Genomic DNA, 26,976 nt, shown 5'->3' with positions numbered 1-26,976 from the left:
TTATTTCTTTATAATATAAAGGGAATGGCATTTCAAGAAAAACTCCAGGGGTTATGTTCAAAAGTATCTAAAATGCTTCAGGCGGACTTTTACATCTTGGGAATGTCCAATTCTTGAGTGGGAGGGTGTGTGCTTGTGTCAACATATACACGTATATAAAGACAAACCCTCTTTATATATATGTCTATGTTTCTATATAAAATCTTCCAACACACAGACTCACCGCTCATACATACACATACCAATTTACATAGCATCCTCCTCTCTGAATAACCTAAAACATGACACCCTGCTCAAGTGTAATTTGCTTAGAGTGATTTGTCTTAAAAAAAAAATTCACAGCTCCTCAACAGTAGTTAAAATCCCAGGTCAGCTGCTGTTTATGAAATACTGTTCCCCTGTACTTGCATGAGGTAGACTTCCCAACTGGGGAAAGAAAACGGTAGGTTGAGAAGGGTTATGTCTTTTTCCTCTTCTGAACGGAAGGCCCCTTTTTATTCTGTTCTTCTGGTGCTGCGGATGACTTTGCAAAGGAAGCTTCTTGAGGCAACTTGCCCGGCCACTCTGTGATCTCGGATCTAGCCTCTGGACACGGTGATGACGTGGCACAGCCATGGCCCCCCAAGACCTCCCTTGGGTAAGTTGAAGTACACGCCTGTGATTCTGCTTCCTGTCTTCCCTGAGAAGTGGCAGGCGGCTGCGCACCTGTTTTATGTGGGCAGTTTGCCACCATGTGCGAGATGCTCTGACAGTAATGGCACTTCTTTGGCTGAGGAGGTAGACTACATTCCTTAGCGTGGTGATCAAGGCCACCACAGTTGTAGCATCTGCAACGGGAAGAATGAGAACATCTTAGAAGTTGGGAACACACAGCATAAATGACAGGTCATAGCCAAAAAGACAGCAAAATATAAGAACTATCAAAACACAGATTTTTTTTAATGCGTCTTATTAAGAATATAATGCTAAACCTACAACAGCTGCTTAAAAAACCATCATGACTAAAATTCTCTAGCAAAGCCATAAAACTAATTGTATTAAGTACAACAGCTGATAAAAACAAGAGTACTAAGACTCTTGTAAATAACTGAAATAAGTGAAAAAGGGTAAACAACTTCCAAATGAAAATGACTTTTTCAGATTTTAGTGTACTTGAAAAGAACAGTTTACCCCACTAGAGGGCAGCCAATATTAAACAAACTAAAAAAAAAAAATTAAAAAACCCCAACTAATATGAAAAGTTTAAAATATAGGTATCTTGATATACAATGTTGATGTACTTAGTAATTAGAAAAATTATAGAATGACTGAATTTTATGAGTTTAAATTTCTGTGGATGCTAATTATTTTAACTGTGAAAAACAGCTAAATGAGGTTTGGGTTTTATTTTTATTTATTTATTTTTTTGGAAGGGGGGCTTTGTCCAAATTAAGCAGTGCAGTGAAATTTGATAAGCTTTGAGACATCTACGGTAAATGATAGGGTTAGAGCAGTAGCACAGCGGTAGAGCGTTTGCCTTGCACGCGGCTGACCCTGCCGACCCGGGTTTAATTCCTCTGCCCCTCCTGGAGAGCCTGGCAAGCTACCAAGAGTATCTCGCCCACAGGGCAAAGCCTGGCAAGCTACCTGTGATGTATTCGATATGCCAGACACAGTAACAACAAGTCTCACAGTCGTGAGGTTACTGGGCCTGCTTGAGAACAACTGGAGGACAGTGACAGTGACGGTAAACGATAACTGGCAAATTAGCAAGTAACTTTAGAACAAAATGGCTAGTATGCAAATCAGAAGAATGTTATAAAGAAACTTCTAAATACTTAAGATTAATAAAGTTTGATGCTATTTTATTCATGGGAAGAACTATTTTCTTCTCTGTAAGAATTAATTTTCTTACAGAGTAAGTTCTTCTAAACTGAAAATAAATCCAACTTAATTAATATTTGAATACACAGTAGAGGCATAATTTTGAACTAGATATTTGAAAACTTGACAAAGCTAATGAAAACTGAGCAAGTTAATTAAATGAAAGACATATTGCACAATGAGTCCAATGTTCTTTAACAGTTTTACACTGAAAACAATAAAACCATCAATCATATAGTGGACAAAATAAAATTTTGCTTTTATAAAGGTTTTTAATTTTCTAATACAGAATCTGATTAATAGTTTGCTTCCAAACTAAATGTTTTAAGAGCTATTTCAAATTTATTTCATAGGTACATTTTGACTTAATACTCATGATGATGTATAAACAAATCATAGGTTTCAACTTTTGAAAAACAATGATAGGAAAATGAAATTTGCAGTGAAATTTAACTTCAGACCATCACTTTCACTATCCTCCTGTTGTTCATCGATTTGCTCCAGTGGGCCCAGTAACGTCTCCATTGTGAGACTTGTTGTTACTGTATTTGGCATATTGAATACGTCATGGGTAGCTTGCCAGGCTTTGCTGTGCAGGCAAGATACTCTCAGTAGCTTGCCGGGCTCTCCGAGAGGGGCAGCCGGCTCAGCCAAGCTGGCTGCACGCAAGGCAAATGCCATAATGACAACAAGTTAGTTACATTTGTGTCTGCATAAGAATAGCAAGCATAATAACTTATAAAGCCTTATATTTCAAAGATAACCTACTAAACTGTGACTAATTCTTGAACTAGAGGATGCTTACTACTATCTTTCCTGTGTTAACTTATCAAGAGTGAATTATTTTTTCTTGATAAAATGGAGGTAACTATCCCGTTTCAGTTATGAATGTAATTTTCTATATTTTAAAATGTATTTTAAAATAAGGGCTTTATTCTATGTAATAACTAACAAGCATTTACCCAAAAAAAGAACGCATTATGTTTTCAAAACTTAAAGAAATCAAAGAAGTACTTTTTTTCTGATAAAATTGTTTATTGCCCAATCACAGAATTCATATGAAAGAGCAAAATATTATAACAAATATTCGATAGTTTCATTGCTCTAATTGGTGTTCTGAGATATAACCAAAATCAAAGAATAAATATCACTAACGGTTGAAATTCAAGTCTGCAAATTAACACTGCAAACTGGCATCTTTAAAAAAAAAATAACTGTATTAGTTATGATGATGGGCTAGAGCGACAGCACAGCAGGTAGAGCATTTGCCTTGCACACAGCCCACCCGGGTTCCATTCCTCTGTCCCTCTTGGAGAGCCCGGAGAACTACCGAGAGTATCCTGCCCGCATGGCAGAGCCTGGCAAGCTCCCTGTGGCATATTAAATATGCCAAAAACGGTAATAACAAGTCTCATACTGGAGACATTACTGGTGCCCGCTCGAGCAAATCGATGAACAACGGAATGACAGTGACAGTGACAGTTATGATGATGTTTTTCCACACAGTTCTTTTCTATTAAGGACAAGTGAATAGTTAATTTTTCCATCTACAAAATACCTTCTTTTGAATTAAATTCATACCTGCGAGGATAACATTCATGTAGAACTTCATTTTTGAAAAGAAAAAAAAATAGTTTGTTAACTTGAGTGATAGAGTAAGCTCTCCCATGGACACATCATTTTAGCAATCACTGTGGAATGCACTGCTAGCCAATTCAGGAAACCATTTTGTCCACTCACTTACCAAAGGACATTTAACAAATCAGGATTCTGCTTTCATAAAAGGATTTTCCTCATTTTCTACATGTGTAGCTTCCATTATATTTTGTTTTCAAAGTTATTTCTTGAAAAATACTGAGATTTTTACCTCCCTGCATTTTGATCTCTTGTTAATGCACCATTACTGACTTCCACTCGCGTTTATATATGTGCTATCAGTAGGCCAAATTGCCTTCCACAATGAAAAGATTTGCATTCATTCTGTGTATATGTCCTTAAGCCTTAAAAAGGGAAGAATGGTATTTATTCTCCCCTTTTATTTAATCATTGAATGGCAATCACTCTAAGACTACAAATCACATACCCAACTATAAAATCTCTTTCTTCTCGTGGGAATGATACCAAAAAAGGAAATGTTCAACCACCATGTGTTGGAGATACCATACCATATACTCCATACAATTTCTACAAGGTATTCTCCATACCTCTCCAAGTCAGCTGAATGTATTTAGACACTGAATGTACTTATTTACACTGTGGAATTTACAGACTTTTACAGTGTGCAATAGATTGATAAATGGTCAAATAATAATAAAAGGATAGTGAGTCATAAGACTATCTACGAAATGATAATAGTAATAATAACCACAATTCTGATGCATTCTTATAGCCCAACATCAAAAGTAAAATTTAATTCATGTCAAATATTTTATAATGATAAACCAATAGCAAAAGACATTTTCACATGTTAAATTAAACATAAAGATAAGATAAAGGCTGGAGAGATAGTATAGGGATTAAATCGCTTGCCTTTCATGTAGCTGACCCTGATTTGATCCCTGGCCCATTTACAAATGGTCCCCCTGAGAACTGTTAGGAGTGACCCCTGAGCACAGACCCAGGAGCAGTCCCTGAGCACTGCTGGGTGTGCCCCCTTCAAAAAAACCCGTAAGATGTAAAATAAATTAAAATGTTCAGATAAATCTTGTAACTGTATCGAGTTTATAAAATTATTTCATATGTGTATAGCATATTAGATTTGAAGCATATATGTACATTCGAGATATGTGATTTGAAGTATGCACATATTCAAGAGTATGTACTTCAAATATAATGAGCTAGCACATTCTACAAAGATTACTTCTTGGAACAAGAGATATGGGTCAACATTAGAGCACATGTCTCATATATGTGAGGCCCTGAAAAGCAGGGGAACAAAAAGACTTCAAATATGACTTTTTACCTAAAATTTGTTTACAACTGAGGATAAGAACAGTCAATCTGGACTTAATTTTTTAAAAAAACTAAAAAAAAAAAAAAACCCATGGGGGGGCGTGTGTCACACTCATCAGTGTCTGTATGATTGCCACAATTCTGGCCACACCACAGTCAGGTGTTTTTGAACATTGCAGCTAAAGGGTGCGTGACTAATGGCAAGCACAGCTTACAAAAGGCGTGCCAGACTTATAGCCAGAAACAACACCTGGTAAGCACTGCAAACCTGAGCGTGTTAACACCACAACCTGATATATGACTTCAACCAGGCCTAAGTGTGACGGACAGAGGATCTATGTAACATGGATCGATAGAGGAGACAGAAGGAAAGGGAGGGGATTTTTTTAAAAGTTTCTGTGACCCACTCCAGATTAATCCAGAGGGCACTGGGGTTGGAGAGCACAGAGGGTCTAGGAGTGAATTTTGCTCAGGTCCAGTGGTGCTGGGGGCCATGCAGTTGACATGCAGGGCAGCTCAGGGTCCATAATGTCCATAGCTAGCATGGTACCTGCTCTCCAACTAGGACAATCTGCCAGGCCTGGTCTCAGTACTTATACAAATTATTTTGGGGGGTCACACCCTGTGTGTCCAGCATTACTTTTGTTTTGGGGTCAGACGCAACAGTTTTCAGGGGTGACACCTGGTTTGGTGCCTCATGGGCCATTCCTGACTTAGGGAACCATGAGGAGCTGGGGACAGACCCTGGGGTTCATGTGCACAAAGCATGGACTCCTGTTCCTTTGAGCTATTACCTGGCCTTTCAACTGTAGCTTTTAAAAGCTTCCCAGGTGACAGCAAGCGATTACTTGAGCACCACAGCTACATAGGAATTCTGGTTTAGGACTGACAATTTTACCCAAAGATCATGCTGCAATCCCAAAAATAAGGTATGCTATTTAGAACCAAATAAATCTCACAAAAAGTTTTATTGAAAAGTAGAAGGGAAAGGAAAAGAAACCCAGCCGAGAAAGAACTCAGTATAAGACAAAGTTCATCATCTGCTTTATGATGATAAATTATCTAGACACTGTGACTATTAACAGATTTAACAACTTATAATACCCATTCAGTTATCTTAATAAAGTCTCGTGAAAATAAAAATAAGAACAAAAAATCTTAGTATCTCCTACATGTACAACACTATACTAGATACTATGAAATGTGTGTGAACAGTTAACTGAAGAAAATTTATATATTTACCTATTGTATTTTGTTTGATATCTCCTGAGTCTTTGCTTGATCTTAAGTTTATTAGTTTTGGACATTCTAGTTAATGTCACGGTCTGTCATCCACATTGTAATGTCAATTAAAAATGCACTTAAGTATCTTGAAAACAAGCTAAATGTAATAATGGCTCTGTTCACAATCCTCCTAAATCTCATAAACACTAGAAAGTTAAGGTGGAAAATGTAGGGGCCAGATATACTGATGAATGGTTTTATGGTACAGGATATCAAGGGAAATAGGGGTGTAGCATGCAGTGTTTTAAGACAAAAGATGCAAGGGGAGAAAAATCCTTGTAGAAAATGGAATAAAGGAAGCTTTTTTTTAATTGTGAGGACACTTCAATCAAGGACATTTATAAGCCAGTTCTTTGTATATTTCATTCCTTTCTCTCTGAAAGTACTTGGTGGATTTCCTGGGACAACAATAATTTGTTGAGAGTTTATTACTTTTTACCATAACTTGAGAGGAGCATAATGATGAATTCTAGGTCATTAGTTAAAACTGCATTTGAAATAGAAATGTTCTATCTCTTTTGGGTAACAAATAAACATCCCAAACAGTAATCTGTTCTGATGGAAAAGTTTTTCAGAATTAAGATCTATTCGAAGATTATGTAATACTTTTTAAATTTCTTGAGTAAAAGCAGTTTTTTATGAAATTGTACCCAGAATCACCTATGTGGGCTCTCTATCAACAATGCTTTCATGGCTGACCTGGGCTTAATCTCTAGCACCCCAGGTGGTCCCCTAGAGTCTATCAGGAGAGTTCCCTTCCCTGAGTGTAGAGCCAAGAGTAAGCCCTGAGCATTGTCAGGTATGACCCCAATATAGAAAAACAGAATGTGTGCGCATGTGTGTAGACTCACACACACTGCCCACCCCCCCCCCAAGTGCCACATGTATTCTTGCAGTATAATACTGTAGCTATCCAAACTGCTGGTTTAGATTTATTCTTACTGAAGCCAAGCTCGGGTTACCCTATTTGGGTCACCCTAACCTTTAGGTATAGTATAAAATATGAAGGTAAAGATATTTTATATTTAACTTATATTAAAAAAGTGAAATTAGGAGTTTGCTTAGATGGAGGAGACAGATTACAATATGCATTCTGAAAAATGTTGATTTGTGAGCCTGCTCTTGCAGTCTTGCTGGAAATGTTCGCCCCAAGGCTTCTTCTTGCTCTCACAAGTAGAGCCAAGCATGTTCACCAGCAGCAGAGGTGTGACAGTTGCTGTAAATAAGCATCTGCTCAGTCTGAAGAAATACAATTCTACTACTGCCTTTGTGTGTCAACACTCATACTTTTTTCCTTCCTCATCAAAAAATATTTTAGGTCTGGGCTCTATAAACCAGCCTTATTTTTATGGCTGACCTTTTTTTGAGAAGCCTCTCTAAAATGCTAGCTCTACTGTATATGTACCAATACATTTTATTTTTCATAAAAAACTTGTCCAGAAGCACAAAACAATTAAAAAAAGAATCTCATCATGTGTATTTGATCATATAACAGTATGACCATTTTGTAAAGTCACATATGAAAGATTTAAAAGGCATCTTACACATCTGAGCTATATAAAAATGAAACACGGATGAGTTCATTTTTATTGCATACCTCTGGTTAAAACATAGAAAAGACAGCATGAGAGAAATTTCAAAGGAAAGATGTAAAGAAGCCAAAATCAATTTCAGAGGCATGACTGATGAACTGCACAGAAGACAGAAGGTTAGATAGCAGTTCCAGATTAATAGTCTTTTTTGCAAGCTGGAAGCAAAAAGAGGACTAGATTAAAAAAGAGTACTCAACTTTTAGCCAAATGAATTATTACTGTTGGTGCTACTAGTATTATTTTGTCATAAGTTATTCAGAGCTTTGAAACTTACTGTGACTAAGTTGCTTTTGAGTATATGATTTTATGAAGAAAATTTCAAACATTTTTCTATATGATATTGATTATTGATACTGAATTATTGCTACATAACTGAACTAGTAAGAACTACCGTAGGAACTTTCATTCTGATAATGTTTAAATTAGTAGCATTAAAAATATTTAGAGAGGGGGGCTGGAGCGACAGCACAGTGGGTAGGGCATTTGCCTTGCACTCAGCCAACCCAAGTTCAATTCCCAGCATCCCATATAGTCTCCCGAGCACTACCAAGAGTAATTCCTGAGTGCATGAGCCAGGAATAAACCCCTGTGCAAAGCTGGGTGTGACCCAAAAAGCAAAATAATAATAATAATAATAATAATAATAATAATAATATAATCATTAGCTAGGACTCACTATTCTAAAGCATGCTGCCTGTGCAATCTCCCCAAAATGTACCCTCAGAATTAAATTTTGTATTAGAGGCAAAAGAAGACTGACTGCTAGTTTCACATCTCTAGCTACTCTGGAGTCAGAAAGAGTTAAAAGTATTCTGCTGAAATCACCAAAGAAAGACTTCCTTCTAATGATCGATAAGTTTGATCTCCTGTTCCAGCACCAGCTACTGCTAAAGAAAATGATGAAGTACAGATGAGAAGTAAATAATCTCTGTCCATTTCTCCCGAATGCAATTGGTCTTCCCGTGACTAACTATATATTGCCCTTTGCAAGAATCAGCACTTCTGAAATTGTTCACCACATAGGTAGGTAGGTGAAAATTGAACAAGGAAAATTGCCACTATGTTCAGATAACCTCCATAAACTGACATTATCTTCTTTCTATGTAGGTCTTGAAAATTAAAGCTTAAGGAAAAATCATGTAAGATGTTCTTGGTCTCATAGCAATTCTTTTCTTTTTCCTTTTTTCACCCTTACTTGCTGCCTTTGTGTCATCTAGCTTTTGATGTGACTCAAGCTTGATGGTCAAGCTGCTATGGCACCCCTGCAGATTTTCTTCTCTGATCACCAATCCCTTAAGGAATCTATTCTCTATTTGAATTATTTTAAGGAAATGTCCAACCCTATGAACACAAAGCCACTTATATTTCTTTTCTTTATTAAAAGGCAATTGTCAAGCTGAGGATGGAGATTTAAAAAAAAAAATTTATTCGAAAAAAAAAAACCCTGCTGATAACTGAAAACAATGCAAAGCTTTTTAAAATTTATTTGACTTTATAATATTTTATTTATTGACTTTATAATATGATCACTGCTTCTACCAAAATTCCAGTGCCATGCCATTTCCAAAAAGAGCCTTTTCTTCATTCCTCTCCCCTCCCTCCCTTTTCCCTCTGACAGTCACCATAGTTTCATTGAATTTAATAGTTTTGCTGTTTCTTAAAAGCTTATCTGTTTTAATAATTCATATATCCCACAACTGAGTAAGTGTGTCTGATAACAGCCTTTCATGTATTCTTGTCCATGGAGGAGAAAACTTGGCCTTTCAGAATCAGGTTATGTTGACTCCTTTCCCACCACGGAGGAAGCTGTTTTTCTCCATTTTATTATTAATTTCAATATTTATGACTACTTGTATGTTTGTTCTTTGAGTATCATTTATTAACTATTCTCTCATGTATTCAAAGGGTCTTTGTCACTGGGACTCCAGGATTTGGGCAATGCTCCCAGTGGTAACTGGCTAGGTGGTGTAGACCTGACTATGTGATACTGCCTGGCCCAGCAGCCTTAAGGATTACCAAGGTTATACGGTGGTATTCGGAAGCCACCTGGAGTAGACGCAGTGATGTTGAGGGATCAAACTTGGGGCCTTCTCACTTGTAAGGCATGTACTCTACTATAACCCCTGGATTCTCCTTTAATATGTTGATGCTGGCACTGCAATTAGTGTTAATTAAGCTACATTCAAGTGTTAGCCACCAGAGATGCACACTGGTATCAATGTGTTAAACTTGTTTCTCTCACTTAATTGAGTTAACTAAAATCTTTAACACTTGCTCGTGTTTGAGAAACATGATGCTATCTTTCACAAAAATTACCTTTTCTCATTCAGTAGATAAGCACCATATAAATCACTAGGTGAGATATAAGACTATTAGAGAATAATATCCTAGATAGATTATTTTGAACTCAAAAAATCCATCAGTAAACAATATTCTAAGGCCCCCCAAATTGTCATTCAGTTAGGGAGAATGTACTGTGTAGTATTTTGGGACAAAAAATTCTGTGACAATTTCATATGCATATTTCATTTTTCATCATTTGTGCTAGGAAATTTGCTTTATTTTGTTCATAAGTGGAAAAAAGTGTAAGTTTTTATTTAAAAAAATAAAACATAAAAATTAAAATGTTCATTGATCATTCCAATACATAGCAAAATCAAAGTATTTGGTTACTACATATTAGAAAAAGATCACCATCTCTTCAACAAAATTACAAAATGACATTTTACAAGTCTTTTGTCTTCAACATTTTACAAATGTCTTGTCTTCAACAAAATGACCTTTTACAAATGTCAAAGTATTAAATTTTAAAAATACAAGTAAAAAAAGAATAATCAGAGTTCATTAAAAAAAAAAAGTAGACCACCACACTCATATACATGAAATTGGTCTGAGTTAGTATTTTTAAGATATACTTAAGTGTCCTAGTTCTGGGTGTGTTCTGGGTTCATCCATGAGCAATTAGTTGTGTTCAAAGGATACTGCCCATTTTGAATGTGCATATTCACATCAGAAAAAAAAATGTGTTCTTGTCACATTAAACATTTTTATTAATTTCCAATATAGTTGTTTTTCATATCGTTTAATTTTTTATCTATAAATTATTTAAAAATACTGAGGCACCTCAAGGTGTTTCAGTAATAAAAATTTAAAAAAATAGCATAGGGTAAGCCAATACATTTTAAAAAAACAAATAAATAAATGTACTTTTACATATCTGGAAAAAAAATAAATAAAAATACTTGAGGGGCTTGAGAGAGAAGAACAGATAAAGTGCTTGCCTTGCATGCAGCTGACCTGGGTTGGATTCCTGGCACCCCGTAACATCGCCCGAAGATCTCCAGGAGTGATCCCTGAGCACAGAGACAGGAGTAAGCCCTGAGCACAACTGGGTGTGGCCGAAAATAAAAAACAAACAAATGGGGGCTGAGGTAATAGTACAGCGAGTAGGGTGCTTGCCTGGCACACGGCTGACCTGGATTCAATCCCTAGCAACTCAAATGGTCCCCTGATCCCCTGAGCACCTCTCGGAGTAATCCCTAAGCACAGGGCCAGGAGTAAACCTTGAGCACCTTCTGATGTGGCACCCCCCGACACACACCAAAAAAAAAAAAAAAGTAAAATAATATCTGAAATGTTTTTACAGGATCTAACTGTACTCAGGTGATGACTATTCTTTTTGGTATACTGGAACTCATGTGTTTTCAAAAGATAATCACAATTAATGATAGCCAATAGGAATGATTTTGTTAAGGACTTGATGTGGGTACAACAAGCTAGTTTAAAGTTCTAAAATGAGTCAAGGGCTACATAGGTGAGAAAACATACCAAGTGAATATAAGACATGAATAAGAAAACAATGAAAAATTGAAGAATAAATGTAGTAAAAGAAGTTAGAAAGCTGAAAGGAAAAGCAGAAACCAAAACTACTAAGTTCTCTCTCTCTCTCTCTCTCTCTCTCTCTCTCTCTCTCTCTCTCTCTGTTTTGGGGCCATATTCTGCAGGGCTACAGGATTACTTCAAGCTCAAAGCTTGTGGTGGAGGGAATACTTGGCAGTGGTTGGTAGACCATGAGGTACTGGGGATCAAACCTAGGGCTTCCTGCATGCAAAGCATGCAACCCAGACCTCTGAGCTATCTTTATGCGTTTCATCTATAAATAAAATTTATCATTCAGGAATCTTTATTTATTTATTTTTTGTTTTGAAGCACACACCTGGCTGTGCTCAGAGATCACTCCTGGCTTTAGGCTCAGGGATCATTGGCGGTTGTCTGTGAGCAGGACAAATGTCTTACCTGCTGCTCTATCTCTCTGGCCCCAGTAATGATTTTTTAAAAAAGTCATTCCCACTCGTTTTGTTTTATCTGTTGGTGTCAAATAAGTATCTCAAAATGTTTTATAAACAATAAACCTCTACTAAGCTGGCAAATATACTTTAGCATTTTGATAACAGTAATTTAATTTTATTTATTGAAGATACCATGTACGCATAGCTAGAATCTGGAAAAAACCCAAGGGCCCGAGAACAGATGACTGGTTAAAGAAACTTTGGTACATCCTCACAATGGAGTACTATGTAGCTGTTAGAAAAGATGAAGTCATGAAATTTATATACAAGTGGTACTACATGGAAAGTCTCATGCTAAGCGAAATGAGTCAGCAAGAGGGACAGACATAGAAAGATTGCATTCATCTGGGGAACATAAAGTAACAAAATAGGAGACTAACACCCAAGAATAGCTGAGATAAGTACCAGGAGGTTTATTCCATGGCTTGGAGGCCAGCCGCACATGCTAGGGGAAAAGGCAACTCAGATAGAGAAGGGAGCATCAAATAAAGGGTGTTGGGAGGATCCTCCCAGGATGGGAGAAGCATGCTGAAAGTAGACTATAGACCAGACATGATTGCCACTCAATTCCTCTTTTGCAAACCACAGCACCCAAAAGGAGAGAGAGAACAAATGGGGAATGCCCTGCCACAGAGGCAGGGTGATGTTGGGGGATTGGAGGGTGGGAGGGATACTGGGATTAGTGGTGGTGGAGAATGTGCACTGGTACAGGGATGGGTACTCGATCATTGTATAACTGAAATCCAAGCACCAAAATTTGTAAGTCTACAACTGTACCTCATGGTGTTTCACTAATAAAGAAAAAAAATACATACATAGTAATGCATGTAGTTCATTGTCAAATATTAACTATTTCCTGATTTGGGAACCCCTAAAAACAAAATCTCAGATAATTCCACTGTAAAATTTTTTACATAAAGAAAATTATCAAAATACCTGGGCAGAAGACAATTCTGAGTATAAAGAATGTGCTCATTTTCTGATTTTTTTTATCATACTTTCAGAATCTGCCTGGCTTCATCAATATATAAAGTTGTATATCACCCCTCCTTTTAAAAAATTCACCAATTTCCTGTAAATAAACTATTTTCTTACATTCATCACTCAGCAGTAACTCCTTCTTTGATGTTTTCCTGTAATCCCAAACTCAATTTATCTCCTCAAAGCCATTTTCACCTCCAATTTTCAAATCTCTTCTAATATTGATTGATTTTCTGACAAGTTCTGTCATTCATCACTGCATTTATAGTGATTACTGTTACATTACTTGGTTTACTCAAAGAAACAGGATGTTATTATTAAAACTGCACTACCTTTTTTGTCCTTTTAAAACAATGTTTGTTCTTCGGTCAATTCTCTGATATCTCTGAGCAGTCTCCTCATTTTCTTGTCCATTTGGGTATAGATTCCTGATCTCGTATTATGGCCTATTTCAGATAAATCTATCAGCTTGCCTAGCCCACTCAATCACCTGTATTTTGTGTGTAAGTATATGATAAGAACCTAATTAGCGCATGTAACGATGATTTTAGTATAATTACCTTGTATAACATAGATGAAACAAGAAAAACTATTAAGCCAGTTATCTCCTATGCTTTTTAAAAAACTAGTGTGATATGGGCCAGAGAGATGATAGTATGGGGGAAGGACGTTAAGGTGCATGCTTTGCATGTGGCCCACCCTACTTCAATCAATCCCCCAACATCACTAGGTGCAGCCCTGAGGATTATTGAACATCCAACCCTGAAGCCTTCTTGCAACTCCACACACCCAGGATTCTGAATTGAACTGCCTGCCTGTTTGGTTGGCTAAGGATCCCTAGCTAGGAGGCCCCCCGTAGACGTGCAATAAAAGAATAAACAAACAAAATGAAAACCATTATGTGCTATTAGAGCTTATATCTGGAAAGGGAGATTTTAGATGACAAAAAGAATTAACACTAAAGTGAATGAAATTGAGTGACTAATGTCATAAAGAAATAAAAACATGGACTCCTACCTATGATACTTGGCTCTGTAGACTAAATATTACTGTTGGGTGGGCCATTCAACATAACTAATAGGCACCTGGCTGCTCACCGAACACTGACCTAGCACATAACCCTAAGATAGAAGATTCAGCTCACTGGCAAAAACAAATAAATGAGTTCAATTTACCTTTATCAAGTTATCTTTTAACAAACTTTAAAAAAAAATTTTGATCATTTCTGTAACTTGAAAATGAGGAGTCTTCAAAGAAGTAGTAACGAGAGAACTAAATGCTAACTAGATGTCGATGTGAATCTTTGAAGATGCTGCTCATCTAATTAGAGGAGATCCTAAGATTGAAGTCACTGATTTGGGAGACATCATTCAAAGGGGAGATGGTAGTCAGAATCAGGAGACAAAGGTCAACCTGCAAGTGGGAAGCGTGACAAGAAACAAAGCATTCTTAAACGGAGTCCACAGAGCTGATAGAGCTGATAGAGCAGCACTTGCAGTACTAGGCTAGGGGCTGTCAGGCAGAGACAGCTGCCCCTGCACAGCTGCCCCTGTTGCAGTGGCAGTGAGGCCCCAGATGGCCACATCCCAAAGACAGTGCCAGGCCTGGCACTCCGCACTCATCTACCTAGCTCCCAGTAGCCACGGACAGATCTGCACCCAGCATCCATTGTGGGGCACGGGGCACAGTGCAAAGGAGGCTTTCATGTAGGTGGGGAAGAGAAAAAAAATCAACTTAATCTAGAGATGCTTTCCTTCAAAAATTTTTCTTTACAAGATAGAGGAAAATTTTTCCTTTACAAGATAGAGGTTGTAACTAATAGAGTAATAGTAGAATAAGAAAGGAGACATTTCCCTAGGTAAAAAAGAAAATAGTTTAATATCCGAGAAAGTGGTTAATAGTGTTCAAAGGAGATGAAATATGTGAAATAGGAGGTAGTAAAAAATCTTGAGTGGAACATACAAAGAAAGTCTGCAGAAGAATCAAGGAACAAAAGTTGAACTACAATGCTAGCATCAAATTAATGTTCCTCAAAGGTATGCAAGTTTTAGGCAACAGATCTTCCCATAGACATCTTTAGAGTGGAGACAAAGAAAGCAGTACACTATTTATTCGACTGAATATCACCAGAATGCAACAGAAAAACAGAAGGAAGGCATATATTAGAAATTCATCCAAAAAAGAAATTTAAATGACCCAAATACTTTTCAAAGACCCTTGGCCCCTAATTTTTTTTTTCACTCCATCCCATAGGGTGGTTGTATGGCTAAGATGTTTAATGTGAGTTCCTTCCTGGTGCTGACCACACAAGGGGAATACAGCCCTGGAAGCCCTGGCACCCAGGTGTGCAAAAGTACAGCTAAAGTGTGCATACCCCTGGAAAGTCCACATCAAATGTATGAGTACCACAGTCACGCATGCGTGTGACCCCCAACTTTACAATAAAAAGGAAAGGAGAAATAAAATAAGTATCATCAGGGTTGAAGAAAAAGTATAGTAGGTAAGGCACTCAATGTGTACAACTCAGGTTCAATACCTGTCATCCCACATGGTCCCCTTATTTCCATCAGGGGTTCAGAGTACCGAGGCAGCACTAAGACCTGAGTACTGCCAGGCATGGCCCCCCCAAAAACAAAATAAAAATTAAATAAGTACCATACATACACCAATATTATATTCTTTTCCAAGTAGCATGAAAAAATATTCTGAAAGATCATATCATTGGAAGTACTAAAAACATTTGATAACAATATTTTAAAAACACCTTTTGAAATGATAACCAGTTAGCAAGGCATTTTGTGAGGAATGAAGTGAAAGCAGAAATACTTACCTCTGTAAGTTAGTAGGGAAGTAAAAGGGACTCACCCGGAGGTATTTACAGAACACAGTCAACCTTAAGGTTTGACCTTGTAAAGAAGGTGATAAAACAGAAGGATCGGAAACAAAGCCCAGGAAATGCCAGGAAGTTGGGAATCTTAACAGAATTCTGCCCCTCCTTCTTACCAGCAAACTTCACTTACTATTTAAATCATTAACAGTACTGTAAACCAAAGTGTCTAAAATAAAATTAAGAAAAAATAACTAAAGATAAGTTTAAAAGAAGCCTGCAAGTCCGGGAGATGGCTCAAAGGCCTGGAGTAAGCACATGCTTAGCATGTAGGAATTTTGGGTTTGGTCCCAGGTACTACACGGTCCCCCAAACACTGCCAGGTTTGGCCTCTCAAAATAAACTTGCTCTGAAAAGTGGTATGATATTGGCTGCAAAATAAAACGACATGCAAAAAGAAAACAAATCTCCACACACTGCTTTTGCCTCTAAAGCAGGAAAATGGCATAAATTGAAAATTCACTAGAGAATTCACTAGAGAACAGTTTCTGGCTGGTATGCCTTCAAGCACATAATGAAGCAAATACCAAAACAACCCTGGGAAAAAAAAATTTTTTTCCAAACCAAAAGTCAAAGAATTCTATAAAATATAACAGGCTAAAGTAGTAAGAGACCAAAAAAAAAATAGGACAACAGGTACTACAGTAGATAGAATCGGACCACAGATATTGGGTTGATCTGATTCAGAAAGTAAAATAAATGTCTTGCTATGTTCATAGAAATAATTCTTTTTTTTTTTTTGCTTTTTGGGTCATACCCAGCAATGCACAGGGGTTACTCCTCCTGGCAGTGCTCGGGGGACCATATAGGATGCTGGGAATTGAACCCAGGTCGGCCGCATGCAAGGCAAACCCCCTACCCGCTGTCCGATCGCTCCAGTCCCTCTTCATGGGAATAATTCTTAATATCACTGTCACTGTCACTGTCCTCCCATTGTTCATCAATTTGCTTGAGCGGGCCCAGTAACGTCTCCATTGTGAGACTTCTTGTTACTGTGTTTGGCATATTGAATACTCTCGGTAGCTTGCCAGGCTCTCTGAGAGAGGCGGAGGAATTGAACCTGGCTCGGCCGGGCTGGCTGCGCGCAAGGCAAATGCTCTACCGCTGTGCTATCGCTCCAGTTTACATATGTATATATACACATATATATATTTTTTCATTTATTTTAATGAGGGGGCAGAGTTGGGGCTGCTTCTGGTGGTGCTCATGGGACACTATGCAGTGCCAGAGATCGGACCAGGGTTGGCCATATGAAACGTTATTACCCTAATCTTTGTACTACTTTCTGTCCTGTAAAATGGTATACATTTAAGTTTTAAAATGCAGTAATCAGGAGCTGGAGCAATAGTATAGTGGGTAGGGTGTTTGCCTTGCACACAGCTGACCTGGATTTGATTCCCAGCATCCCATACGATCCCCCAAGGACAGTCATGAGTGCTTCCTGAGCACAGTATCAGGAATAACCCTGAGCATCACCAAGTGTGGCCCACTGCCCCCCACCCCGAAAAAAAAAGCAGTAATCAGAGTCCATAACTAAATCCGCAGATAAGCATATTTACTTAATGTATGACACAGGAACTAAGTGCATGAAATTGAGAAATGAACTGCTCCACCATGAAATGGAGAGTCTCTTCAATAATTCTGGGAAAACTGCAGCACATATGATAAATAAATAAACAAATAAATAATCAGATCCTGTATTTCACATCAAACACAAAGGTTAACTCAAAATGAATTTAAAAAAAAACCCATCCATATCAAACTTGCTTCTAGAAAATACACAGGAAACAGAGACAAAACTCCCCCTGATAGTAATCTGAGAGCAGTTTTAAATGGTATTATCCTGTTGGCAAAGAAAAAACAAAAACAGAAGCAAGTGGGACTACATCAAACTTAACAAAATTTCTTCACTGCAAAAGAAACGAAATCCAAAATAAAGACCCCTTACTGATTGGAAGAAAATATTCACACACCCATACAATATCCAAGATATATAAAGCACTCTCAAAACTCAACAACAACAAAATGCATACATGGGGAAAGGAAATAAACAGATACTTCCTCAAGGACACATAAAGATGGCCAAAAGGCAATGTTTATCATCACTGATTATCAGGAAATGCAAATCAAAACAAGGGGATATCACCTCACACCAGTGAGAACTCTCTATTATCAAAAGGACCAGAGACTCTAAGAACTGGTGGAATGTGGTGAAAAGGAACTCTCATTCACTGCTGGTGGGGGCTCTTTGCAAAAACAGTTTTAAGATGCTGCAAAAAAAGCAAGAACAGAGCTTCCATATGACCCTGCAATTTCATTTCTGGGTTCTACTCCAAAACATAAGTATTTTAATTTGATAGGACAAACACACCTATGTCCTTCACAGTATTGTTTACAGTAGTCAGAGTCTAGAAACAATTCCTGACCCCCAACTAAGATGAATGTCTAATTAAATTGTGGTACACGCATACTCAGGAATGAGAAAAGATGAAATCTTGTACTTTGCTGCAACGTGGATGGAACTGGAGGAAACTATACTAAACAGAGTCAGAAAGAAAAAAGATATAACCAGATGATTTAGCTCACATATAAAGTATAAAGAAACAATAATGAGATAATCCCAGTCAAAACAAACCCTGAAATGAGGACAAGAGAATATGCTCTGAAGATACTAAGGTGGGAGGGTGCGGAAAGGGGACCGTGAGAGGTATCTTCACATTCTGGTTTTGGGCATGGGGTAGCAGCACTGCCAAGTATAAAATAAGAATATTGGTACCATTGTATAGGATAATCTTGGTTTGTCCTTTCTGCCTTGCCACAGGGAGCTTATGTTTATTGGGTTACTCCCATCACAGTGCTCTCATTCCTGTGTTTATTTGTAACCTCTTTCTTTGTGCTGTTAACTTGTAAATATTGTTTTTCTCTTCTCCTTAAGTCCTTTGCATAATTAATTCAGAGCAATGTCCTTTTTGTATAGACTCAGGAAGACAGTTAATGCTATGCTTTTGCAACTTGGTAGTTAATTGATTCTGAATGATATTCATCCTTGGCCATCTGTTCTCTCAACTTAAGCCTCAGTTGCCCTAACTTCCTAGATCCCCAAAAGCAGGGTCCCGACAATGGACTGGATGGACCCAGGGTAAACTGTGAGCTACCCTGGCAAAAGTGCCATAATGCTTAACTATAAGTTAAGAGCATGGTCATGGTCATAGTCTGTCATAATCCAAAAAGTAATAACTGGAGTAGCACCCTGCTAGGTCCTAATCCAGCCTAAGCACTGTAGTGTGAGTCTGTGGCAAGATGTCCTCATACAAAATAACTAATATTTAGAAGTAGAATTAAGATGTTAATTAAGTTATTGGACTAAGAAGAGGAGAAACACCCCTAAGTGGTATTTTGCCCTTGAACCTGATCTGTGATCAGGAAGGGCTTTGACATTTTCATTGTGCTACCTGACCTGGGTGTGTGGTTGTGACCGTCAAGGTTTGGAGTTAGGCAGAGTCGAGAGAGAGACTAGGACAGCAAGATGGAGTGCGGAAAGACTAGCAAGGGGGACAGAGGGAGAAGAATGCAGGGGAAGAATGCAGGAGCAGGCGCGTGGAGAGACGTGAGACCAGGCTGTGACAGGGAGGCAGAGAGATGAGCGGGAGAGACAGGAGGAGACAGGAATAAGGAGCAGTTTGAGACTAGAATGGGGAGCTCAGGGAGACTGGAACAGGCGTGTGGGGAGAATGGAATAAACAGCAACTGATCATCAACCAGCCTGGGCCTCATTTCCTCCTTCATCTCCCCTGGCATTGGCCATCCCGAGGGTGGGGGGTGGGAAGGAGGGGAAGTGGCTCGAGACCACTAAATGCAGGTGGCTAGAGAGAGCCATTGCATCTCCCTTGCCACCTGGTGTTTACACACCATTGTAGAAAAAATTAAAAGAAAATACTTAGGGAGTATGGTGCCGCCAGCAGGTCAATCTGTACCTGTGAGGCAAGTGTATCAGCAGCCTGATGGTGCCTTCAGACTTCTAAATACCCCAGCATTGCTGCTGTGCTTTTGGCTAGACCCCAACAACTTGGGGCCAAGTTTATCAAGAAAGTAAACAGTCAAAAGTTAGGTATGTGGGAGACACACCCACAAACCACCTCCGACTCACCTATATAATTGGAGGCAAGGCCTCTCTGATTCCTGATCAAACTGCTTAACAGCCATGATCCCAGAGACTCAAACAAATCTCAGAATCCAGCAGCTTTTGGCAGAAATATGTCTGGTCCCCATAGTAGGTTACCAGCGCCAGGCCACCTCATCGGGGAATAGGTTCCGTTCCTTGGTCTGTTCCTCCTGGTGGCTCGGTGGCCGCCATCTACCAGAGGCCACTGGACAGTCAGGTTTGGGCGGGCAGTGACAACACACGCAGAGCCTCATGGAATGGGGGTGGAGCCAGCCCTTTCCTCCCAGCCCCAACGAGACCCCGAGTCACCACCCATGAATGGCCTCCCTGGCTCCTGATCAAGCTGCTTAACGGCCATGATCCAAGAGAATCAGAAACAAATCTCAAAATCCAGCAACTATTGGCAGAAATGGGTCCGGTCTCTGCAGTAGGTTAATGGTGCTGGGCCACCCCCGGCTGGAATAGATTTCGCGCCTTGGCCTGTTCCCCCTGGCGGCTCAGTGGCCACCATCCTCCAGAGGCCATTGGACAGTCAGGTTTGGGCCCGCAGTGACTAGACACGTGAGGCCTCACGGGATCGGGGTGGAACTGGCCCTTTCCTCCCCGCCCCAACAAGACCCCAGTCACCACCCACAAATGGCCTCTCTGGCCCTTGATCAAGCTGCTTAATGGTCATGATCCCAGAGACTCAGAAACAATTCTTGGAACCCAGCATGTTTTGGCAGAAATCTCTGCAGATTTAATTGCTAAATTTCAGAATTCCAAAATCATGCGGCCACTACAGCTGCCATGCAACATCATATGTTATTCATAATTAGCAATAGAAATTGTCTATGGTTGCCTTTTCGGCAGATCTGAGTGTTGGGGTAAAATTCCAAATAATAATGGTGGGTCTGGTGTTGAAATATTGAATGTAATCAAAGTAGAGAGAGAGTAATGTAGAAATCATCTGCCCCACAGGTAGGGGGAGGTGTGGGATGGGGGATATACTGGGGTTTTTGGTGGTGGAAAATGGGCACTGGTGAAGGGACGGGTGTTTCATTGTATGACTGAGACTTAAACCCAAAAACTTTGTAACTGTATCTCACGGTGATTCAATAAATAAATTTATCAAAAGGAAAAAAAAAAGTAAGGTGGAGTTCATGCCCAATTTCATTAGCCTAATCAATGGTTGGAAAAATAGCAATACTCCTACATTAAAAAAAAAAGATAATACTCATTTTTAAAATGCAGTAATTAACTCAAAGAAAACAAGATGAAATTATCTGGGTTTGTGGCTGTCTATAACTAAATTTTTATTTAAGAGAAGCATTTAAGGGGCAGGAGCAATATCACAGAGGGTAGAGCATTTGCCTTGCATGTGGCCGACCCAGGTTTGATACCTAGCATCCCATATGGTCCCCTGAGCACCGCCAGGGGTAATTCCTGAGTGTAGAGCCAGGAGTAACCCCTGTGCATTGCCAGGTATGACTCAAAAAGGGGAAACAAAATAATAAAAGAAGCATTTAATACACACCCAAGAAAACAAAATAAAAGAGGTATAGGGGAGTTAGAATAACAACTACTAGGAATGCAAGCCCATACAATAACAGATAGGAAATCATATTAACTGAGAAACAAAAAATGTCAAAACAAATTATAACAATCAATATGCAAAAATGAGGAAACAAACAAGCTCCAAATGAGCAAGACCTTATTTGTAAGTATAATATTCAATTAATTCTCATATTTAAAATGTTAGAAGATAGTGACAAGGTATAAAAACTAGGCTATGCATTTTTTAATTTTACAATAAAATTTTTAATTTTATGCTGAGACATAAATTCAATGCCAAATATATGAAAAGATATTAGAGACCAGATTGCTTAATAGGTAAGAGGAAAAACTGATGGGCTGAGAAACAAAATGCAATATGAATTAAGAAATTGTATCTATAGATAGTATAACAGTAAGACTGAAAAACAACTTGGAGTTCACAAAATAAATTCTATGTGCAATTTTTACAATACAATTTTCTTATCTCCTGTGCAAGAGAATAAAAAATACATAGGTTTTCACCAAGATAGACTGTTCCTCCATTCGCTGTTCTGAAAGAGATATGTAAGGTAACTGTTTACTAGGATGAAGGGGCCAGGGGCAATGGAAAACAGTGAGGCTTTAGAGATGGGATACATTGTAAGCAAGGTTCTTGTTTATCCTGATTTTCTATGTTGATTTGGGAACTAAGAGTCAAGGAGATGAACCCCAGCACATCACCTTGGTGTTAGTAAGGCACATTTAAGCTCAGGGTTTCTAAAACAGCTGGGATTCATAGGAGAGACTATTGTGGAGAAGAGATATGTCAAATAATTCAAACACCACCCCAACAGTACATGAGTATAAATTGTACATACACAGGGAAAAACACCGGAAAGAATAGCAGAAAGAAGCTGTTTGCTGGAGAGATAAGCAGAAACCTAATGACAAATAGTTCTGGGAGATACTGGAATTCTACAAAGCCAGAGTGGTGAGACCACACTGAATCTATACCTAGCTAGCACCTTGGATGTTCAGTTGAGATCTCTATAAACATGTGCTTTTGAAAATAACAACCAGAGCCAAGAGAAGAAGCTGTATCTTAACAGAGGAGATCTGTATTGGCCTAGAGAAAAACAAGATGCATTGGCCTAGAGAAAAACAAGATGCAGCATAAAAATCTCTAGTTCCGAATTAACTACCTGAACAAAACTTAATACCTTGTAAAGATCCAGACTCCCTATAAGCTATTAGCCACAACAATCTTTCCACAAAGGACTCTTCAAGATGATCTTACCGAGAAATTCATCAAATATTAAATAAAAAATTAATACAATATTTGAAAACCTTGTTGGTATGAGAGGTAAAATAATTTATAAGATCTAAATAATCCTACCAGGTGAATGAGACCAGTTGTAGTTACTGGTTTTGGCATATTGAATACACAGCGGATAGCTTGCCAGGCTCTTCCAAAACTACACCACCTCCGCTTTGCTGATGACATTGTTTTAATAACTACACCACCTCCGCTTTGCTGATGACATTGTTTTAATAACACCAAACATCAGCCAAGCGGCACAAATGCTGGCCGACTTTGACCGTGAGTGTGGAAAGGTAGGACTACAGCTGAATCTTACGAAGACAATGTTTATGAGAAACGGCCTTGTTCCTGACGCCCCATTCGCTCTCAATGGAACGACATCTCCGAATGCAAGAGCTATGTGTACCTAGGTCGAGAGGTCAACATGACAAATGACCTGGCACCCGAGCTGCGCAGGAGGAAGAGAGCGGCCTGGAACGCCTTCAAGAACGTCGAAGAAATAGCTAAGAGGACGAAGAACCTCCAGCTCCGGGCACATCTCTTTGATTCCACTGTTCTTCCTGCATTAACATATGCCTCAGAGACCTGGGCCCTACGCAAACAAGATGAGAACGCCATTCAGGTCTCCCAAAGAAGAATAGAAAGAGCTATGCTTGGAATATCACGTTTCACTCAAATGAGAGAACGAATCCGGAGTTCTGACATCCGTCGATGATCAAGGATCAGGGACGCTGTCTCATTTGCCAAGGTGTCGAAAATCAGATGGGCTGGTCACGTAATGAGATTTAAAGACGACCGTTGGACTAGAGCTGTTACTGATTGGATTCCACGGGATGTCAAAAGACGGGATGTCAAAAGACCACGTGGCCGCCCACCTACCAGCTGGTCAGACTTCTTCGTCAAGATCATGAACGATCGGTTTGAGGCCCTTTATGTTCCCGGAGCGAACAGATGCCATTGGGCTACACTAGCACGCGACAGGGACAAATGGAGACATTACTGGCGCCCGCTCGAGCAAATCGACGACTAACGGGAAGTTAAGTGATTAAGTGAAGTGAAATAATCCTAATACCCAAACTTCATAAATACGTTGCAAAATAAAAATCGTACACCTATATCCTTCATAAATATCAACACAAACCATTAGCAAAGAGCCCAGCATCATAAACAGAATTCCATGACCAAATTGGAGTTTATCCCAGAAATACACATCTATTGGTGATAAATCAATTAATCTACCATAATAACAGAATGAGGTGAAAACATCACTATTCAAGTATATGTACAGTGGAGAGGGCATTTGCTTTGCACACCGCTCTTCTGGGTTCAATCTCTGGCACTGCACTGCCAGGATTAATTCCTCAGCCAGGAGTAGACCCTGAACATCACCACATGTGCCCCAAAACAAACAAAAAAATAGAAAAGAAAAATCAAACTTTTAATGCCAGCAGCAACTGACTTAAAGTGTCATCCTTCTTTAAGATTCTAGTGCCAGTTACTGGGATTGCAGTTTGATGATAGTTTGACCCACAGCTCCTACATCACTCTCGTTTTATGTACACCCCCATGGGTGATGTGGACCAAGAATCTACAGATCAGGACAAAATCCCAGGTGTGGATAAATGATAAGCTGGGAAAGCTCTGACCATGCCACCAGCCTAGAAGAGAAGATGGATGCAAATATTCCTCTCTTAGCTCAGAGGCCGTCCTGAGACACGTTTAAATTCATGATATACTCTAAGAGTAACTTCACTTCCTGCTAGTGTAGAAGTATCCGTGTATAAAGAAAACAAAAAGTAGAGCATTCTGGGTAAATAGCTTGTGGTCAGGATGTACACAGCATGCTAAGGAAAAACAGCTATTTATCTCTACACACAGAAGTTACTATACAACCTCAAAAAGAAAATGAAGAAACCAAAGGAATTTGCTTCTAGACCTGATATAATCCTGATAATCCTGACATAAGGCCTACACAGCAGGCTAAGGAAAAACAGCTGTGTTAACCAAGTTAATATACAAACTCAGGATGAAGAAACAGAAAAATTCATGGGCTGGAGAATCAGTACAGGGGTTAGGATGCTTGCTTTGCATACACCTGAATTCAGGCTCCATCCTCAGCATCTTATATAGTCCCCCAAGCTGGCCAGGAGTCATCTCTGATCACAGCCAGGAGTAAGCCCTGCTGAATGAGGCCCCAAAACCAAAAAATAATAAATATTTGAATTTAGATTTCTTAACAGATACAAAAATGGAGGAAGAGGAAAAGAAGGAGGAGGAAGTGGAAGAAGAGGAAGAAAAGCAGGAGAAGGAAATATAAGGCACACATAAACCTTACTTAAAACTATATTAGAGGGGCTGGAGTGATAGCATGGCAGCTCGGGCATTTGCCTTGCACGCAGCTGACCTAGGTTCGATTCCCAGCATCCCATATGGTCCCCTGAGCATCACCAGGAATGATTCCTGAGTGCAGAGCCAGGAGTAACCCCTGTGCATTGCCAGGTGTGACCCAAAAAAGAAAAAAAAACCCTATTATTAGAAGAAAAATGAAATTAGAAAAGGAACTTAAAGCACAAGAGAGGCAATGGGAAAAAAATCCAAAACACATAAAATAATCAAGTGACAGTAAATACTTATATTTCAATGATTACCCTCAAAGTGATGGTTTGAATGCTCAAATTAAAAGGCACTGAACGGCTGAATGAATCAAAAACTATGAGGACATTCCAGCTATGTTCACATATAAAACCATATAAAATGAATTTCCAGCTAAAAATTTAGTAAGAGTTAAGACCTGACACTCTGTTATGACTAAGGGTTTGATACAATAAGATAATAGGTGATTAATAAGTATGCACCAATTAGATAGTACAGTGGGTTAGGCATTTGTCTTGCACATGTTTGATCTGGGTTCAATTCCAGGCACCCCATAAAGTTCCCTGAACCCTGACAAGAGTGATCCCTGAGTTCAGAGCCAGGAGTAAGCCTTAAGCACAGCTGGGTACGGCCCCCCAAAAAACAAAACATGAATAAGCACCAGTGAAGGAGCACCAAAACACACACAGAAATTATGGATCAGACTTAATGAGTGCTATGGACATTCATACAATAATGTCACTGTCACTGTCCTCCCGTTGTTCATCGATTTGCTCGAGCGGGCCCAGTAACGTTTCCATTTTGAGACTTGTCGTTACTGTGTTTGGCTTATCGAATACGTCACGGGGAGCTTGCCAGCAGGCAAGATACCACGGCAGGTGTTTGCCGTGCGTGTAGCCAATCATACAATAATACTAAAGGTTTTAACACCCACTTACAAATGTACACATATCAACCAGCAGAGAGTAAAGAAATAAATGACAAACTACTGGAGCGACAGCACAGCGGTAGGGCGTTTGCCTTGCACGCAGCCAACATGGCCGACCCGAGTTCAATTCCTCCACCCCTCTCGGAGGGGGAACCCGACAAGCTACCGAGAGTATCTCGCCTGCACGGCAGAGCCTGGCAAGCTCCCCGTGACATATTCGATATGCCAAACACAGTAACAAGAAGTCTCACGATGGAGACGTTACTGGGCCCGCTCAAGCAAATTGATGATCAACAGGAGGGCCTTTACTTTACTTACTTTACTCACAAATGACAAACTACATGGGTTTAAAAGACATACGTAGAGCATTTCATACCAAATAATTGAAGTTACATCTTTCTCAAGCGCACATGCAACATTTTTAAGAATACATCACAGGAGGTATGATGCTGCCAACAGGTCAACCTATACCTGCGGGACAAGTGCAACAGCAGCCTGATGGTGCCTTCAGGCTTCCTGACACCTCAAAATTGCCGCTGTGCCTTTGGCTGGACCCTAACAATTGGGAACCAAGTTTACCAAGAAATTAAAAGGCCAAAAGTTAGGTATGTGGGAGCCATGCCCACGTACCACCCCTGGCTCAGCTATACAAGCTCATTTATTGGCCTTATCTCAGAGAACCATAGATAAATCTCAAAAGAGACCAAAAGCCACAGTTAATCTTGGACCTGAACATGGCTGAACAGACTGGGGTAAATATTGTGCCTGC

At 39.2% G+C, this 26,976-nt stretch overlaps 1 protein-coding gene across 1 annotated transcript in view; it reads right to left on the bottom strand.

The window, feature by feature from the left end:
• Positions 1-251: 251 nt before the first annotated feature.
• Positions 252-26,976, bottom strand: part of LIN28B (lin-28 homolog B) — a 109,244-nt gene continuing 82,519 nt past the window's right edge. The window contains exon 4 of the mRNA XM_056125328.1: positions 252-827. Within this exon, the coding sequence (XP_055981303.1) occupies positions 458-827 (370 nt within the window). The 3' untranslated portion in view covers positions 252-457. The remainder of the gene's footprint in view (positions 828-26,976) is intronic.

Source organism: Sorex fumeus, unplaced genomic scaffold (genome assembly GCF_029834395.1).
Source record: "Sorex fumeus unplaced genomic scaffold, SorFum_2.1 ptg000054l, whole genome shotgun sequence".
Classification (NCBI taxonomy): Eukaryota; Metazoa; Chordata; class Mammalia; order Eulipotyphla; family Soricidae; genus Sorex; species Sorex fumeus.
This window is presented reverse-complemented; position numbering and strand designations above follow the sequence as displayed.